The sequence below is a fragment of the Strongyloides ratti genome (assembly GCF_001040885.1).
Source record: "Strongyloides ratti genome assembly S_ratti_ED321, chromosome : 2".
In the NCBI taxonomy this organism is placed as follows: Eukaryota; Metazoa; Nematoda; class Chromadorea; order Rhabditida; family Strongyloididae; genus Strongyloides; species Strongyloides ratti.
In genome coordinates, this window is record NC_037308.1 from 15,969,964 (window position 1) to 15,989,543 (window position 19,580).

Sequence of the window (19,580 nt, forward strand, 5' to 3'; positions counted from 1 at the left end):
AGTTAGAAAATTGTTAATAAATAATTAAAATGATATATAAGCTATTCTTTCCAAAACAAATTTATCTTATTTTGGTAATATATTTCACAAAACACTTATATGTAAATTATATCTTGAGAAATACTTTCTCAGATAAGATTTTTATTTTTTATTATGTGATTTTTTCTATAAAAATCATTTTTTAATTTTATATGACATTTACGTATTTGACTACAAGGCATTTATATCTGTTGGTTATAGGATCCAGTAGTTACCTGGTAAACTATTTAAAAATAGTATTTTGTCAACAGGAATTTAAAAAGTGCTAACTAAATACAGTTTACCTTTTGAAATTGGCCATTCAACAATTTCAAATAGATATGATTAAATGAATTTTTAAATATTAATTTAAATTATTTTACTTTGGTATTGACAAATTGTTGTAAAAGTTGTTAAAAACAAATCAGGAACATTGATATGTGATCTAACTGTAGCCGAATATGAAGTGTTTACATAGTCTGTCTCATTAATACTTATTCAATAAATTATAAATAAATACCATTAAAATAGGTAATCAGAATGCTTAAAAAAGTAAAAAATATTTGATAAGATAATAAAACAAAATAATTTTCTTCATTTTAAAAATAAAAGTTTTAAAATAATAAATTTTTAAAATGTATTAAAAAAATTGTGCTATGTGGAATGTAACAGATTTTATTCATATTATTCATATTTTGATACATATTCAATCAAAATATCAACAATCATTGTACACCCAAAAATGTTTATACATGGCTTTTTTTAAAACATGTTGAAAATAAAAGAATAATCATTAGGTATATCTGACATTTATTTTTTGAATGCAAATTCGCTTCTAATTTTGATTTACAACAACTTCTCAATCTTTTGTAATTAAGTTGTTATGTTTAAATTAAAAATTTATTATTTTCGAAGGAATATCAGATGAGTATAATTTGATTTTAAAAAAAAAAATTATTTTTTTGGTACTTATGCTGAAAGTCAATTAGTAGATATTTCGACCAATGATGAATCTCCGTAAATATTGAAGATATTTTACAGACACAAATAATTTAAACCAAATTTTTAAAGAAAAATCGAATAAAACTAGTCCCATATTAATCTGATAATTTTCAGCTGAGTTATTGAAAAGACATGAACAATGAATATTTAGAAAAAATTTCCGCCTTTTTCTATATCTTGTTTCAAAATTAAGATATTGACAAACAAATTTCTGGAATCAACTACTAATCAGTTTTCATTTAGGGTCTACGTTAAAAGCATTTTTATATCTTCAATAGTTATTGAGATATAAAAAATGATGACAATTAATTGAGCGCGCAAAAATACCAGATAATGTATCTCAAGAATGGTTGAAATTTAGAAAAAATGTTTAACGTAGACTGTAGCTCAAATGTCTTAAGAAGTCCAGCGCATCTAGTCTTATGCTTCTAGGTGCTCATATACTTGAGTTATAAGTTTCAGACTTGAAACTTTTTCAAGATACATTTTGCCTCATATCTTGAGATTGAGAAGAGGTACAAAGATGAGACTAGGTTTAATCGACTTCTCACAAAAATCTGATCTAGAATAGTTTGTTTAATTTTAATATTTTCAACTTTATCATAGAAGTCGTTTTTTTTAAAAAAATATTCCCCAGTTTCGCCTCTAACTTTGACTCATCATAACTTCTCAAGTTTTGTTTCTGATATAGCCTTGATTATATTTAAAATTCATGATTTTTCAAGGGCTATCAGATGAGTATAGTTTCATTTCGAAATTCGAAAAAAAGTTGTTTTTTTAGTACTTATGCTGAAGGTCAAGTTGGAAATATTTGGACCAAATATGAATCTCAGTTAAAATCGAATATATTTTTACACAAACAAGTTATTCTAACCCAATTTTAAAAAAATAATCGAATGAAACTAATCTCATAGTAATCTGATAATTTTCAGGTGAGATATTGAAAAGTCAGGAACAATGAATATTTAGAAAAAATTTCCGCCTTTTGTTGTATCTCGCTTCAAAATATAGGTATTAACAAAAAAATTTCTGGAATCAACAACAAATCAGTTTTCATATAGAGTCTACGTTTATACCATTTTTATATCTCTAATAGTTATCGAGATATAAAAAATGATGACAATAGATTAAGCGCGCAAAAATATTTGACAATGCATCTCAGGAACGGTTGAATTTTTGAAAATATTTTCAACGTAGACTATAGCTCAAATATTTCAAGAAGCCTAGCGCATCTAGTCTCATGCTTCTAGGAGCTCATTTACTTGAGTTATGAGATTCATACTTGAAACTTTTTCAAGATACATTTTTCATCATATCTTGAGATCGAGAAGATGTACAAAGATGAGACTACGTTTAATCGACTTCTCGCAAAAAAATGATCTAGAATAGGTTGTTTAATTTTCATATTTTCAATTTCATCATGGAAGTCGGATTTTTTCAAAAAATATTCCCCATTTTCGCCTCTAACTTTGACTCATCACAACTCCTCAAGTTTTATTTCTGATATAGCCTTGATTATATTTAAAATTCATGATTTTCCAAGGACTATCAGATGAGTATAGTTTCATTTCGAAATTCGAAAAAAAGTTGTTTTTTTTAGTACTTATGCTGAAGGTCAAGTTGGAAATATTTTGACCAAATATGAATCTCAGTTAAAATCGAATATATTTTTACACAAACAAGTTATTCTACACCAATTTTTAAAAAATAATCGAATGAAACTAATCTCATAGTAATCTGATAATTTTCAGGTGAGATATTGAAAAGTCAGGAACAATGAATATTTAGAAAAAATTTCCGCCTTTTGTTGTATCTCGCTTCAAAATACAGGTATTAACAAACGAATTTCTGGAATCAACTACTAATCAGTTTTCATTTAGGGTCTACGTTCAAACTATTTTTATATCTCCAACAGTTGCTAAGATATAAAAAATGATGACAATAAATTGAGCGCGCAAAAATACCAAACAATATATCTCAAGAACGGTTGAATATTAGAAAATATTTTCAACGAAGACTATTGCTCAAATGTTTCAAGAAGACTAGCGCATCTAGTCTCGTGTTTCTAAGAGCTCATTTACTTGAGTTATGAGGTTCATACTTAAAACTTTTTAAAAATACATTTTTACTATATCTTGAGATCAAGAAGAGATACAAGGATGAGACTAGGTTTAATCGACTTCTCGCAAAAATCTAATCTAGCATAGTTGTTTTAATTATAATATTTTCAACTGAATTAACAAAGTCGGATTTTTTTAAAAAATATTCCCCATTTTTGCCTCTAACTTTGACTCATCACAACTCCTCAAGTTTTGTTTCTGATATAACTTTGATTATATTTAAAATTCATGATTTTTCAAGGGCTATCAGATGTGTATAGTTTCATTTCGAAATTCGAAAAAAAGTTGTTTTTTTAGTACTTATGCTGAAGGTCAAGTTGGAAATATTTGGACCAAATATGAATCTTAAAAAGTAATAAAGTTACTTTTACAAAAACTATTTTTTTAGACCAATTTTCTACGTGGAAGCTAATGAAACTTATTTTATGACAATCTGACAAGTTTCAGCTCTGTTATTGAAATGTCGGGACAATAAATATTTTTAAAAAAATTCTGTCATTTGTTATATCTTGCTTCAAAATTTATATATGGACAAGCAAATTTTTGGATTCAATTACTAATCAACTTAGGACCTATCTTTAAACAACTTGTATGTCTTCAAATGTTTTCTAGATATAAAAAATGATCACTATAAGTTAAGCGTGTAAAAATACCAGAAATTGTATTTGAAGAACAATTATAATTTAAAAGCTGTTTTCAACAAAGACTAAAGATTAAAAATGTTTTGAAAGTTAATGCATTTAGTTTCAACGTTCACGGTGCTCTTTTACTTGAGCTATGAGTTTCATATTTGAAACTTTTTTAGAATACATTTTTCTACAGATCTCAATTTTAGGAAGTTTTATGGAAACAAAACTAAATACAATAAATTTCTAAAAATTATCTGATTCAAGCTAATTTTTTAAATTTTATTACTCAAATTTACACTATGGATGACGAATTTTTTCAAAAAATATTTTCTAGATTCTAAAAGTTGTTTTCAGATGTACCTTACATTTACTTTTTGAATGTATTTATAATCAAATTTCTAAGTGCATACAAATATTTTCGATAATTTTTGTTTAATATGACAGATAATATTTTTATTAAGTTAACAAAAAAAATTGCATTCTACTTTTTATTTTTTGAAGAAGCTGATTTATATTTATTCAAGTTAAGTAATGTATGATAGAATAAATAATATTTAAAAAAAATATAATTTATGTTTATCAATATAACTATTTAAATAATTTTTAAAAAAAATATATCCTGCATAAAAAGTGATATTCTTACACATTAAAAGAAGGAAAAGTTTTTTTTAAAAAAATCTTCTTTTAATTTGGTTATAATGAATTTGTTCTGACTAAATTTTAACCATGATCAATAAAAACATTTTTTTTTCAAATATATCATTTTCTTCTTAATCTTAAAGAACTTCTAGCAGACTTGTTTAGATGGATAAAATTTTAAAAGATGGTCTTTATTGTCGAAAAAAACTATTAAAAAATATTAAAAAAAAGTTTGAAGTTTAAGAACTTCATTTAATTTTTTAACAATAGTTTTTTACATTATTTTTAAGTATTTTTAATATTCAAATCACTATTATAAAAAATTTGTCACTGAAAATTAAATAAAATGTCAGTAATTTGATAATTTAAAAATATTTTTTAATAAAATTAAAAAGTATTCATATTGAAGTAGATAAATGATATGATATAAGATATACAATGACATGTGACATTTTTATTTTTAAAGTGCAATACACTATTAACAGTACTTTTTATATAAATTCTATTTGATAAAAAATTATAAAATATCTTTTTTTTACATTAAAAGATCAACATTTAACTATTAATGCAAAAAAATCAACAATATTTTTAAGTTATTTTCACTATAGGCATCAAGTAAAAAAAAAAATCTTTGCTTTTAAAGAAATTTTTAATATCACTACTTTTAATATAAGATTCTTTATCATCTTTTTGTTTTTTTTAAACCCAATCATATTATTTACACTTTTTGAATTGTCAATTATATTTTTTATAATACCAATTAAAATATTTTTATAAAGCTATATTAAAATTATTATTTTGTTAATAATTATCTTATATTTCATAAGTTTTTATATTATATTTCAATTGAAGATTGTCTAATTTTACTTCTATTGTTATCTACTTTGTCTCGTGTTATTCATTGACAAGAATTAAATAAAAAATTTTATTGCTCTAGTTTTATGACTATATAATTGAAAAAATTTTTACAAAAATATTTTTTTCTCTTTTTATTTACATTTTTTATTAATGTATTTTCTAAGAAGATATCTAAATTAATATGAATAAAATTTTATAATAATCAATTAATTATATTAGTTTTTTTTTTTAAAATAGTAAACATTTATAAAAAGTATTAAATTTATTCCATTAACATAAAATTTTTAAAATAAAATTACATAACATGATAAAAAAAAAGAAATTCAATGTAAATTATATAAATGATATGACAAAATGACAGCGTTAGATATCAGAAGTTATAATCCATAGTTCAAGATTGTTATATGAATTTTGGTTATCCATGATAGTTATTAAATGAAAATAAGAAATGAATAATTAAAAAATATTTAAATCTAAAAGTATTTATACCTCTAAAGTCACGATTGTTATTCATTTAACTTCATGATTAGTTATGTTTATATTATTTTCTTAAAAATTTTATTTCATATAATAGTAATTAATCCTGCCTTGTGTTTACACTTTAATTATCATGATTATTATAATCATTAAAATTTATATGTTAGGTGGTGTTTTATAAAAAAAAAAATAGACACCAATTGAATGTTTAAGTATTCATTTAATACTTATAGGAATAATAATAAAAAAAAATATATAAAATAAACAACTAACATATTTATTATTAGTTTTATATATGATTAATAAACTTTAAATATTTACATAAAAAATTTTAACTTTTAAAAAAATAATACAAATTAAATAAATAAAAAAAAAAGTTAACAATATAATCCATAAAAATGTATTCTTACAAATATAAAAAGACATGTAAAGTTTTTATTTTTTGTTTCTAACATAATAAGTGTTAGACAAAAAAGAATGTTTATGAGTTATTGGATTTATTTTTTTGTTTACTATTGGAGGAATGACTGGTGTTATGTTGTCTAATTCTAGAATTGATATTATTTTACATGATACTTATTATGTTGTTTCTCATTTTCATTATGTTTTAAGTCTTGGTGCTGTTTTTGGTATTTTTGCTGGTTTATCTTTATGATGATCATTTATCACAGGTTTTGTTTATGATAAAGAACATATATATATATTTTTGAAAATGTATGTAAAAATTACAAGTAACTTTGTCACGAAAAAATATGGAGATAATTCATTTGATGCTGTTATTGAATTTGAAGATATGATTATTATTAGTAATATTTAATTATATATATAATTTATATTATTAAAAATAATGTTAAAATATAAAGTAATTTCATTTTAAAATATCTTTTTTTTTTCTTCATTATAATATCTATTTTATTAAAATAAAAATTTAATTTATGTTAATATTTTTGTTACAATATATTTCTAAAAATAAAATATTATTTTTTCACCTTAAATGTGTAATTATTTTAAAATAGTACATAAAGATTTATTTGTATAAGTAATCTAAAGTGTACGGTTTAATTTAAGTTAACAAGAATAAATAATATCATTGTCAAAACTTGTTTTAGATGTTTTAAAAAAAAAATAACTAAGTAAAAAGTTGATTATTATGAATATGTTATAATAATCACAAACTACTAAATGTTATTTTGAAATAATTGGTTTTGATATAAAGGAAAGTATTATTTCATTAAATATAATGGCTGAAACATTTCAAGATATTAAGGTGATACTCAAAAATACAATATAACAACATTTAACTTAGTGATATAACATATTAATAGATGGTAAATCTTATATATCTAAAATTTAAGTAATTGAAGATTTCTCGTAATAAAATAATAATTTAAGATGATGGAGATCTATTTTTAAATTATGTAATAAGATTAAAATAAATATGAATATGTTTGGTAATAAGAATATGATATGATTGTTGAAGTGTTATTGTTATATGTTCATATATCTAATATAACGGTACAAAATATATAATGCTAATATTGGTTATTTAAGTTTTATCTAATATTATTTCTAAATAATTTCATCCTTTTACCTTTTAATATATATATATTGAAATATAATATTTTTATTTTGTGGAAAGAAAAATATCTTTGAAACAATAAACTGGACAACTTTTTACTAATATTTTTTCTTTTTATTATATTGGACCTTCTTAGACAACCGGTCATGAATTTTGTTAGTTATTTTTATGTTAACCTCATGTGAATCATCAATACTCTAGTTAATATATATATATATATATAATTGTTAGACTCTTTTTTAATTTATAACTAAACTAGATTACCATTTTGAAGAAGGTTATTGAAGTTAGACTTTTTAAAAACTTGTGTTTAAAGTAAAAGTATTTATTCACATAAAGCCTATCAAAAGATTCATTTATTATTTTATTTTCCTAATGCAATTCTTTAAAAAGATTTTGGTCAATAGTAGTTAGATTATGATTTATGCTTCATTAATTAACATTTAATTTAGAATAAACTAATATAATTTTATATCACGTTTAATTTAAATTAATTAATAAACCATTCTTATTATATAATTTTTTAAAATATTTTTATTTATATTACATTAATTAAGTTTATTATAATTTAGTAAAAATATGATTCCTTTAATTGGAATCACAATTTATTTTTTATTATTTACATCTACAATAGCATTACAATGTAATCCAACAGAATCTATAAAAAAAGTTAATCCTGAAGATCCATATTCCTATTTATATTGTAATTTGGAGGGAATTTTTACAATTAAAATGTGTAATCCTGGAAGTATGTTTAATACTGAAAAAGCAGAATGTGAAACTATAAATAGAAATGATGATCCATTATTACAACCACAAAATCAGGCACCAGATGATATTTGTAATGGTGGTATTCCATTAACAAGACTATCAGCACCCGTTATTTGTAATCCCTCAATTTCATCATGTCCAGATGGTTATATTTGTAATATTTATTCTAAAACTGGAACAGCATATTGTTGTAAAAATCCAAATTTTGAAACTGAAGAAAATAAAGATATTCTTTGTCCAGGAAATCAGGTTACTTATTTTGATGATAATGCCTTACCTAAAACTTGCCTATTAAATAAAAAAGGATCATGCCCTTCTGGATTTGGTTGTACATTGATTGGTGATACAACAACAAGATGTTGTGGTCAAAGTTTTGGTTGTCCAACAAATTCAGCAGGACTTGTTAATAGTATGACTGGTGGTTTTACAGGTTGTGATATGAATGATAAAAAAAGTTGGCCACATGGTTTTATTTGTAAAAAAAGTAATATGTTTAATAATAATATATTATGTTCTGATACATCAACAATTTCTAATAGTAAGTTTATTAGATTTTTATAAAATCTATTTTTTTTTTTATTTGCCTAACATTTGCTTGTTGTGTTTTTAATATTACCTAATCCATTTTGCACATTCACGTATAGATGTTTGTAATAGTGGGATTCCATTAAAAAGAAAAATCAAATGTAGTAAAAGATATCCTTGTCCAATAGGGTTTTCTTGTGAAAATGAAACATGTTGTCCAATGTTTTTTGAATGTCCTGTTGGTGAACCATTAAATAAAGGAATTATGAAATGTTCATATGATGAACCATGTCCTGATGGTTTTGATTGTGTAACATCAAATGATGTAACATATTGTTGCCCATCATCTGGTATGATATAATTGTATATTTCTTTAATTTTTTCACCTAATATTTAGTATTTGTTTGTAATTTACCTAAAGAAAATGGTTTCAAATGTAATAATAATGCATCTCTTACATTACGTTATTACTTTGATCGTTATAGTGGTACATGTAAAATGTTTAAATTTACCCAATGTGGTGGAAATTCAAATAATTTCAAAACAAAAAATGAATGTGAAAATTTTTGCCAATATACACAATGTCACAAAGGTGGTATACCACATCGACAATTTGCCGCTAATACCTATTGTTCTACATTAATTAATCAAAATATTAATACTTGCCCTTTTGGTTATACTTGTACAGATTCTATTTTAAATAGTAATGCTATTTGTTGTCCCATAAAAGAAGATACATGTAATGAAGTAGTAACTGCTGGAATAGCATGTTTTAATTCAAATACATCATTTTTAAGATTTTATTATGATTCTGAAGAAAAAAAATGTAAACCTTTTCATTTTTTTGGTTGTAATGGAAATAATAATAGATTTCTAAGTATTAATGAGTGTGAAGAAACATGTGTGCTCACTTTTGCTAATGGTTTTTTTTTTAATATTTATCTTATATTATTTTAATATTTATTTTTTTTAGTTTGTAATGGAATGGCTCCATTAATTGCTCCAAATCATGAATTAGCTGAATGTTCAGATGATTTTCCATGTCCAGATGGATATATTTGTAATAATGGTGGAAATTGTTGTCCTGAACCACAATTAGCCTGCCAAACACATGTATCACTTGGAAGTACCTGTTCAAAATATAAGGCAGAAAAAGCTTGGTATTGGGATGATGAACATGCTGAATGTAAACAATTTTTATTTAATGGATGTGGTGGTTCACCTAATAGATTTTTTTCTAAATCAGCATGTCTTGAAGCTTGTACAAAACCTGTTGGTGAATGTCCAAGTGGTATGAATCCATATAGAAGTGAAGGAATGGTACAAGAATGTACATTAAATATTGCATCTTCATGTCCATCAGGATATTCATGTGTCACATCAACTGCTGGTGTACCAATATGTTGTCAGAGTGTTGCAAAGTGTCCAGCACCAAGAAAAGCATATATAATACCAGGATCTGATAGTTTTGTTGCCTGTACACCTGAATCTAATACATGCCCAAGAAATTATGATTGTATAGAAAGTGATAAAGTAAATGGTTTCTTTTTATGTTGTAGTTCTAGTAGTACAAAAAAAGGATTAAATATTGGGGGACAATCAACTAGAACATTACCATTACGTCAAAAAGTAGGTGAACGTTTAACATGTCCTGATAATTTAGAAAATAATGGTATAAAATGTAAAATTAATGGTAAAAATGTATGTGAAAATGGATATACATGTATGGGATCTGGTCTTAATGGTGTATGTTGTAAAGGAATACCAACATGTAAAAGAAATCTTCAAGCTGTATTATTAGGACCAAAACAGGTTCAATTATGTGGAAAAGGATTAGTTGGTTGTCCAAGAGGATCTGCCTGTGCAATAAGTTCAATAAAAGGTGTTAATGTATGTTGTAAAACAAATACATTTTTTGGAAATAAAGGATCACTTGTACCAAAATGTAAAGGAAATAAAATTCCATTTTATGAATTAGGTTCTAGGACAGCTAAAAGTTGTGAAATTGGTATAAAAAATACTTGTCCAAAAGATTATATTTGTCAAGAGACATCTGATGATGAATTTCATTGTTGTCCATCACCTGATCAATGTCCAAATAAAGGTGTTGCATATATTATTAATGGTAAAGCATTAGCTTGTAATATTGATGTTAATAATTGTCCATCTGGATATAAATGTGAAGGTGATCCAGATACAGCAATATGTTGTAAAAGACCATTAGATGGATCATCATGTCCTGATAATAGAAAAGCTTATACAATGGCAGGAAGACCATTAGTATGTCCTAAAGGTAGTAAAACATGTCCTAATGGATATTCATGTATATCAAGTTTAATGGATGATAAAATTCATGTATGTTGTGAAGATGGACCAATAAATAAATTAAATTTACAACCAAATTGTTATCAAGGTGAACCATATAAAGATTTATTTACACAATCAATTAAAGAATGTACAAGAGAATTTAATACATGTCCAGTTGGATATGATTGTGATGAATCTACAATAAAAGGTAAATGGATATGTTGTTCAACTAAATTAATTAATAAACAATATGAAGGTTATTGTCCAATTGGACAAATACCATATGTTGGAATGAACTCTCCTGAGCCACCAAGTTGTCACATGACACTTACACCTTGTCCAACTTCTGGTGCCTATACATGTGTTTACTCTGCACAAAAACAAAATTCATATTGTTGTGCACCTCTTGAATCAGCAGTTTTTTTGTCACCAAATAAAAATATTCCTCTTCCTAATAATGAAGATAATTTTAATAGTAATATTGATGAAGAAATTGGATGTCCAACAGGAAGTAAACCACTTTTAGAATTTGGTATGCCTAAAAGGTGTAGTGTTTTAGATGTATGTCCAATTGATTATGTTTGTAAACAAAATAAACATGATTCAAGTGTATGGCAATGTTGTTCAAATATTATTATTATAAAATCAAATAATTATGGAAATGAAAATTCTTTAATTAATTTAAATAATAATCAATTTAATCAATTTGGAGGAAATAATTTTTATGGAAATGAAGATAGTTCTATTATTCCAAATAATAATATGAATTTTATGAGTCCATTAAAGGGAGGACAATTAGTTTTAAGAGCTGGAATGTCATCTTCTGATGTTGAAGAACTTGATGCAAGTAAAGGATGTCCTAATGGATTTAGTGCTATTAATAATAAATGTAAAAAAATGTATTATCTTGGACAAAGAGGATGTCAAATTGATGAACAATGTAGTTTAACAACACAATATGCTTACTGTAATAAAGAATATTGTGCATGTCCTCATGATAAATTAATTTATAATGCTAAATGTGTTGAAAATTGTCCATTAGGATTTTTAAATATAGCAGGAAGATGTCATGACATTACAACTGTAATGTTAATGGATAGTGTTGATGAAAGAAAAAATGGAACAATTGGTGGTTTTTGTTTAGATACAGTTGTTGCAGATGAACAATGTTTGGTTAAAAATAGTTTTTGTAGTGAAAAGTCAATTACATGTCAATGTAAACCTGGATATGAATTAGAAGTTAACTTTGATAATATTAATGATAAAGGTTCTTGTACTGAATTTAAAGAATCTAAATTTACTCAAGAAAGATTAAATGATTATTTAAAACCACAAAACCAGGAACCAGAATTATTTTATGTTATGGAAATGAGAGACGAAGAGGAAACAATAACATCTAAAACACCTAAATTAAGCTAAAATATTTATTAATTTTATATATTTGTGTAAACTTATAAACTAGCATTCTAATTATTTATCGTAATAAAGTATTAAAATATATTATACATATTTTATAAATAAAAATTACTATATTTATTTAACGTTAGTACATCTTACTTCATTTATCACTCAAAATAATTTTGTATATAATTAATTTATTTCTTAAAAAGTATATGTTGTTTATATTAAATAAGTCATTTTTTTTTAATTTTGAATATATTATTAAAGTACTATAAAATAATTATTATAATATTTATAAGAATTTTCAATAAGATAAATTTCTTATGAAAATGTCAATCTTTTTATTCAGGTAATATTATAAAATTTTTTTACAAAGATGAAGCAAATAAAGTTATACCTTTATATTTATTAAAAATTCTTATAACTTTTCTCATTAAAATTTTATTACCATAAATTAAATAAAATCCACCTCCACCCTCACTAAATATATTTTACCTATTTCTTAAGTATATTATCAATTGAAAATTTATATTTTTCATTTAACACACATATAACAACTTCAATAATAATTTATGTGGATAGGTATACCATATTTTTCTTAATGAAACTAATATATTAAATTTAATTAGTTTTTGTTTAAATTAATATTTTACTTTAAATTATAACTTTTGTAAAAAAAAAAATAATATATAGATATATATATAGATATATAAATATATATTATCATATATTTAAATTAATGTTTTTATATATTTTCCATTCATTTTTATAAATATTTTTAATAAACTGAACATTAATACTATTGATTCTTTTAATAAATTTTGTTGAACTTTTTTTTTTCCTAATATATTTTTTTTTATTTTATAATATTTTATATAAATTTAAAGTTATTTATAGTGGTAGTCATGTCTAACTCAAAAAAATCTATTGAAAAAAATCATTTGGATGAAAAAATTGACTTTGTTGAATTCATAAAAAGTACACAAAAACTTGATTTATGTGATAATGAATGTTGCCAAAGGTAACTTTTATTTATTTTTATTATTATTATCTTTAATTTAAATGTTTTTTAGTTGTGCTTCAAAATCTAATAGTAATGAAACAATAAAGATGAAAAATATTATTGAAAAAGAAAAAGATCGTGCTTTAAAAGATTATAGAAAATTTAGTGAGGATACAATTAGAGTTGGAAAAATTATAAATCCAAAAAAATTATTTAAAAGTTCAAAGACATGTTCTGTATTTAATGCTATAGAAAGTATGGATGGAAAAGAGACTTCTGAGGCAAAACGTCATAGTAATTCAAATCCAGGAATATTGAATGAAGAAAAAGATAATATTGTTAGATTACCAAAGTTTGAAAATAATAATTCACCAAAATTTTCTATTGAAAAGATAGGAGATAAAAAAAGCAAAAGTGGATGTTGCTCAAAAAATGTAGTTAAATTTTCTGTTGAAAAACAATCTTTTGAATCTAATAAGCCAATGAAGACAATGCATACAATAGACCATGAAGATGGTTCAATTGAAGCTTATTTTACTGAAGATATTACTTACAATAAATAATAAATCATTTATATAAGAAAATATTTTTATTTTAAAATTTTATTATTAAAATAAGCTTTTATTTTTAAAATTTTACGCATTAAAATAATTATATTATTTTTTTTTTTAAATTATTTTTTTTCTAATTTTATACAGTTTATTTTAAAAAAAAAAAACTCTCTTTTTGTAAAGTTATTAAAAAAATGAAATTTATATTACAATTAATTTGTCATGCAACTTTAGACATAGAAAATATTTTTAAATATATATTATTGGCATTTATATACAAATTTAAAATTAAAAACTAAAATTATTCTTTAACATTATTAATATAATATTAGAGAAAGAAGAGATATTAATATTTTTATTGCGTGACAATAAAAATATTTTACTTTTTCAAAATATTATGTACTTTATATAATTTTTAAGAAAGTAATTAATAAATAAATCAATGATTCGTAGAAAAATGTTTTTTAGACTAAATATACCTTACTTGTCTAACTAGATGTGAGGTTAATGTTGAGAATAAATTAATTATATCAAAAATAATTTTTTTTTTCTTTATTATTATATATTTATTTTATGTTAGTTTATCACAACGGCATTTTGGAGGATCACAACATGGAATAACATTTGGGTCATAATTTCCTAATTGATCTGGAACTGGAATTATACTTTGTATGTGACTATCCATAATATCTTTAAATACTTCTCTAATCATTTTAACTATTTTATTATCCTTTAAAGGATATAATTCATATGGATCTTTTGATATATTATAAATTAATGGTGGATTATGAGTAATAAGATCCTTATCAGGACATGTTTGTGATACATACCAATCATTTTTTGGTTTTCCATTAGGACAATAATCTTCTAATTTTATGTCATTTGTTGAATTTAAAAATATAGGTGAAGTTTTGTAGTGAATTTTAAAGTCACCACGACGTATAGCCATTAAATGTTTATTACAATAAAAAAATATTGGTCTTTTGTAACTTATTTTTGTTAAATAGTCATATTCAAAGTTATTACTTGTTACCTGTCGTCTCTTAGATTTTTTTCCTATTAATTCAGGCCATATATTAATTCCATCCAATATATCTTTTGTGGCAGTAATTTTATTTTGTCTATTAACATTACTTATTGCTGCAAATGTTGGATAAAAGTCCATTGCAGATATAACTTTATCTGATGCAGTACCAGGGGGAATCGTACCAGGCATCCAAGCAACAAGTGGAATTCTAAAACCACCTTCAAAGCTATTACTTTTACCACCTGGAATTATATTAAAATATAATTAAAAATATAATTTTTTTTTTCTTGGAATATTTAATTAAATTTATTTTTACACAACATCTAACCATAACTATATATATAATAATTATTTAATTTTAAACTTTTAAAAAAAAAAAGGTAAAGAGATGTTTTTCTTAAAACAATTTATAATAATATTATAAAAAAATAAAAAAATACACATATAGCTTGGTATAATAACGTTAACTAATTTTAATTATACCTTAATTAGTATTTAACTTTTTTTTCTTTTATGATATTAAAAAACTTTAAGTTGTACAACGGTTAATATTTACCTGATAGCAATATTAGAAAGAATGAATTCAATGGTTAAAAAATTTATTAAGAAAATGGAAAAAAAAAGTAAGAATTTTTAAAATACAAATTTTTTATATATTTATTATTTCTAAATTTAGTGTTAAAAAAAGTAAAAATAATGAATTAACTAGTGTATTTACATTAAAATCATTATAAATGACTAGACCTATTATTATTAGAAATAATAAAATTTTATTAAAAACCATGATTGTTTTTTTAAAAGATGCTTTCATTAAAAAAAGAAGGAATCAATTTTTTGGATGAAATAGTAGATTTATGATTATAAAAATAATAATAATAAAAGTATTTTGTTTTAATAAAAATATTATATGATTATTAAGAAACTTATTTCAAATAAAAATCTACCTCAAATTCTAATTTTAAATTATATAATTTTGAACAAGAAATTATAAAAGAAATTATTAATAAATGAGATATTTCAGGAAGTACAAAACTTGCATAAATTAATCATCTAAAAACTATGAAGAAGTTTTAAATAATATAAAAGAAAAAGTAAAATTTTTAGTATTAAAATTAAATTCAATATCAATCGATTTTAATATTTATGTCACTTGAAATACATAAATTATCTATTAAGAATTCTTAAATTATTTTAATCATTAAAATTATACTGTATATAGAAGGAAGAAGAACCTGAAGATAAATCTTATATTGAAAAAAAAATTACTTTTTAAATCAATCTTATATAAAGATTAACTTAATTTCTTCATAAATTGATATATCTTATATATATTGTAAGAGAGATGATATTATTAGAATATATGTAAAGTTACTTTGAATTTCTATAACAATAAATCTTAGTCTAATTATATTTAATATCTATTTTACAGTAATAAAACTTTTAATTTTTAATATATAAATTATATTTGTTAAACAAATTATTAGAACATTATCTTTAATTTTTGATCACTTAATCATTAATTTTTACTTACCTTTCAATCCAGCAGTACTACCACCATTATTACAAAGTTCAACATGTGGTCCATGATCACTAAGTAAAATAACTAAAGTTTTTTTTTCAATTTTTGCGATTCTCAATGATTCTAATACTTTACCAACAGCCCATGCCATTTCATTAAGATTATCACCTAAAATTCCACGTTTTGACATTCCACGAAATGGATAATCAGCAAATTGTGTTGTATGAATATGAGGAAAAGAGAAATAAAAAAAGAATGGTGAATTATTTTGATCTTTTTGTATACGATCATTTAAAAATGACATCCAATCATCAACAAGACGATTAGTTAAATTATCAAATTTTATTGGTTGTTGAATTATTTGATTATTTCTATATAAAAAACAATATTTATTTTCTGGACCAGGTTTATAATATTTTCCTGTTGTATCACATTCCCAAACATTAGTATAGGGTAAATTTATTCCTGTATAATCAAAACCACGTTTATTTGGAAGATATTCACCATCAGAATGATTATATTTATTAATACCCATATGCCATTTACCAATCATTCCTGTAAAATAACCATTATCTTTAAGCATCTCTGACATAATTTTTATATTTTTTGGAAGACCACCTTTGTCTGATGGTATAAATACCCTTGAACCACCAACAATTCCAAGGCGTATTGGAAGTTTTCCTAAATTTATATTTATTATAAAAAAAAAAATTCTTTTTTTAAATTAATAATACCTGTTAAAAATCCTGCTCTACTTGGTGAACACATTGAATCAGCACTATATGCTGATGTAAATTTTCTTCCCTCCTTAATCATTTGATCAATTTCATTAAATTCTTGTGATGGATTTCCATATGAATTTAAATCTCCAAAACCCATATCATCAACCATCAAAACAACAATATTAGGTCGATCAGGTGTTGGTACATCCTTTCCATTAATAAAAGAAAATATTATAATTATATAAACAGAATGGAAAAATGATAACATATCTATAATATTTTTAATATTTTTAATATAAAATAATGCATTTATTTTATTAATAAGAATTAATAAAAATTTCAAAAAAAAGAAGTAAATTTGTTGAAAATATAATTTTTGATATATCTTATTTCAATTAATTTTATCATTAAAAAAAAAAAAGAAATATTTACACTTTAAAACAACTTATTTAAATTGTGATGCTTTATATAAATTTTAATGCTAAACAATATGAATTAGACATTAGTAATTTTTTTGGAAATAACACATTAATATTACACATTAATGTATTTCTCAGTACTTAAAAATGTAGACAAGGAAGTTATTTTGTAAAAGAAGGAGTTTATCTTATATTATTTTATATTATATTTTTATTTTATTATGACTAATATTTTATTAACATATTATAAAAAAATATATATATAATTTTTATTTCTTAAAAGTTATCATAAATATAAAATAATTAATATTATAAATAATTTCTAATATTATTTTCATTTTTATACAATCATTAATTAAAAATATTATCAAGAAATTATAATTTAACATTCATTAACCATGATAATATAAAATAAAAAATAAGAAGTGAAAATGAAAGTGTTAACAAAAATTTAGAAGTTGAAGATGGTTTTGTATAAGGCACAGAATGTAATTGAATAGTTTGATCAGCAGATAATGATAATACACTTGTTTTGTTATTCAAAGCAACCCCAGGTAGCCTACCAAGAGTGTCGTATGATTTATTTGGTAGAAATTCTACTCCTGTTACAAATATCTTATGTGTTGCAGGTGAAAAATATAACTGATCCATACTATGACTATTATAAATACCAACTGAACCCTCTAGTGTTCCAACAGCTGTAAAATTTCCACAATTACTTACAGCCAATGTTGAGATACTTTCTTTTCCTATTTCCTTCATTGTTATTATACGTGCTTCTTTATTTTCACTAAGAAAAACCCATAAAGCTAAATAACAAATACGTTTACGTGATTGTTTAATTTGATTTATTGCTGTGACAAATATTACGTTACCACCACTCTTATCAAAATTAACAAATCTCCCTGAACGAATTTTAAATATTCCCACCATACTTTTTGGCAATAAAATTTCAGATACTTTTCTACCCTGTTCTATATCCCAAATAATTGTTTTATGATCACTTCCTACACTTAATAAATGCCGTCCATTACCACATATATCTATATCATCAACATCACCCTCATGAGCATTATTAAATACAATAATAGGTTTTTTTTTATTTAATGGATTTTTATCATTTAAAAATTCTGTAATATTCCATATTCTAATATTACCATCACCACCACCAGTAGCCATTCTAATTTTATCAATATTACTTACAGATTTGTCAAATCGAACACACTTCTGATAACCACCATCAACTTTTTTATCAGTTATAAATTTTGCTACATTAATAAAATTAAATTTTAATCTACTTGGATCATCAATTTCATTTTCACATTCATCAGATAAGTCAAAATTTGTTGTTTCATACAAATTACAATACTCATCATGACCAGCAGCAATTAAATATTTACAATCATCTATTCCACCAATTTTTAAGACATCCATATTCATTGTGGCATGTGGATTAGTTTTAAAAGAGGCTGTTTTTTTTGCTTGCATAAGATTATCATTTTTATTATTATTTCTTCCTAGTTTACAAAAATTATTATATGACATAAGAAAAAGCTAAAAAAAAATTTTCAAATAAAATAAAAAATATTTTCTTTTATTTTATAAGCTAACCTCAATTTCATTTGGAACTCCAGTTTTTGCAGCACCACCACCACCACCAATAATAAAATGCCTGGAACCAATTGTTTTTATTGCATAAACTGGACCTGAAGACTTAGCAACAACAGGTGGAGGTGGTTTAGATGATCCAGAACCCATATTTAAACATAAGTCTGAATATTATAATTATTGTTTGTTATTATTTAATTACTAAATAATAAAATAACTAAAGAATGACTGAGTTGGAATGAAGAAAATGACCGCGCCGTATTTATTCTTTATTTTGTAAATAGAGAAATGATCTATTTCTTTTTTTTTTTTTTTAACCGTCTAATTGACATAAATAAAAATTACAAAAATTATCTTTTTTAATTCATTAAAAATTTGCATTTGAAAGTTTATTTAAAAATAATA

The 19,580-nt window shown here is 23.0% G+C and overlaps 5 protein-coding genes across 5 annotated transcripts; 3 read left to right on the forward strand and 2 right to left on the reverse strand.

Moving 5' to 3' along the window:
• Positions 1–6,248: 6,248 nt before the first annotated feature.
• Positions 6,249–6,560, forward strand: SRAE_2000504350 (Cytochrome c oxidase subunit 1; the record flags this gene model as incomplete). Its single annotated transcript, XM_024644003.1, has 2 exons — positions 6,249–6,384; positions 6,415–6,560. 2 exons carry the CDS (start codon positions 6,249–6,251, stop codon positions 6,558–6,560), a joined length of 282 nt encoding a protein of 93 aa, XP_024509608.1.
• Positions 6,561–7,901: 1,341 nt separating this feature from the next.
• Positions 7,902–12,344, forward strand: SRAE_2000504400 (Proteinase inhibitor I2, Kunitz metazoa domain and Chitin binding domain and EB domain and Cysteine-rich repeat and Lustrin, cysteine-rich repeated domain-containing protein; the record flags this gene model as incomplete). Its single annotated transcript, XM_024644004.1, has 4 exons — positions 7,902–8,631; positions 8,738–8,968; positions 9,016–9,540; positions 9,592–12,344. The coding sequence occupies 4 exons, from the start codon at positions 7,902–7,904 to the stop codon at positions 12,342–12,344; spliced, it is 4,239 nt and encodes a 1,412-aa protein (XP_024509609.1).
• Positions 12,345–13,231: 887 nt separating this feature from the next.
• SRAE_2000504500 (Hypothetical protein) lies at positions 13,232–13,892 on the forward strand (the record flags this gene model as incomplete). Its single annotated transcript, XM_024644005.1, has 2 exons — positions 13,232–13,347; positions 13,400–13,892. The coding sequence occupies 2 exons, from the start codon at positions 13,232–13,234 to the stop codon at positions 13,890–13,892; spliced, it is 609 nt and encodes a 202-aa protein (XP_024509610.1).
• Positions 13,893–14,451: 559 nt separating this feature from the next.
• Positions 14,452–17,416, reverse strand: SRAE_2000504600 (Sulfatase domain and Alkaline phosphatase-like, alpha/beta/alpha domain and Alkaline-phosphatase-like, core domain-containing protein; the record flags this gene model as incomplete). The annotated part of the gene is made up of 3 exons (XM_024644006.1): positions 14,452–15,149; positions 16,439–17,107; positions 17,161–17,416. The coding sequence occupies 3 exons, from the start codon at positions 17,414–17,416 to the stop codon at positions 14,452–14,454; spliced, it is 1,623 nt and encodes a 540-aa protein (XP_024509611.1).
• A 526-nt stretch (positions 17,417–17,942) lies between these two features.
• Positions 17,943–19,325, reverse strand: SRAE_2000504700 (Prolactin regulatory element-binding protein; the record flags this gene model as incomplete). Its single annotated transcript, XM_024644008.1, has 2 exons — positions 17,943–19,121; positions 19,179–19,325. 2 exons carry the CDS (start codon positions 19,323–19,325, stop codon positions 17,943–17,945), a joined length of 1,326 nt encoding a protein of 441 aa, XP_024509612.1.
• Positions 19,326–19,580: the final 255 nt, after the last annotated feature.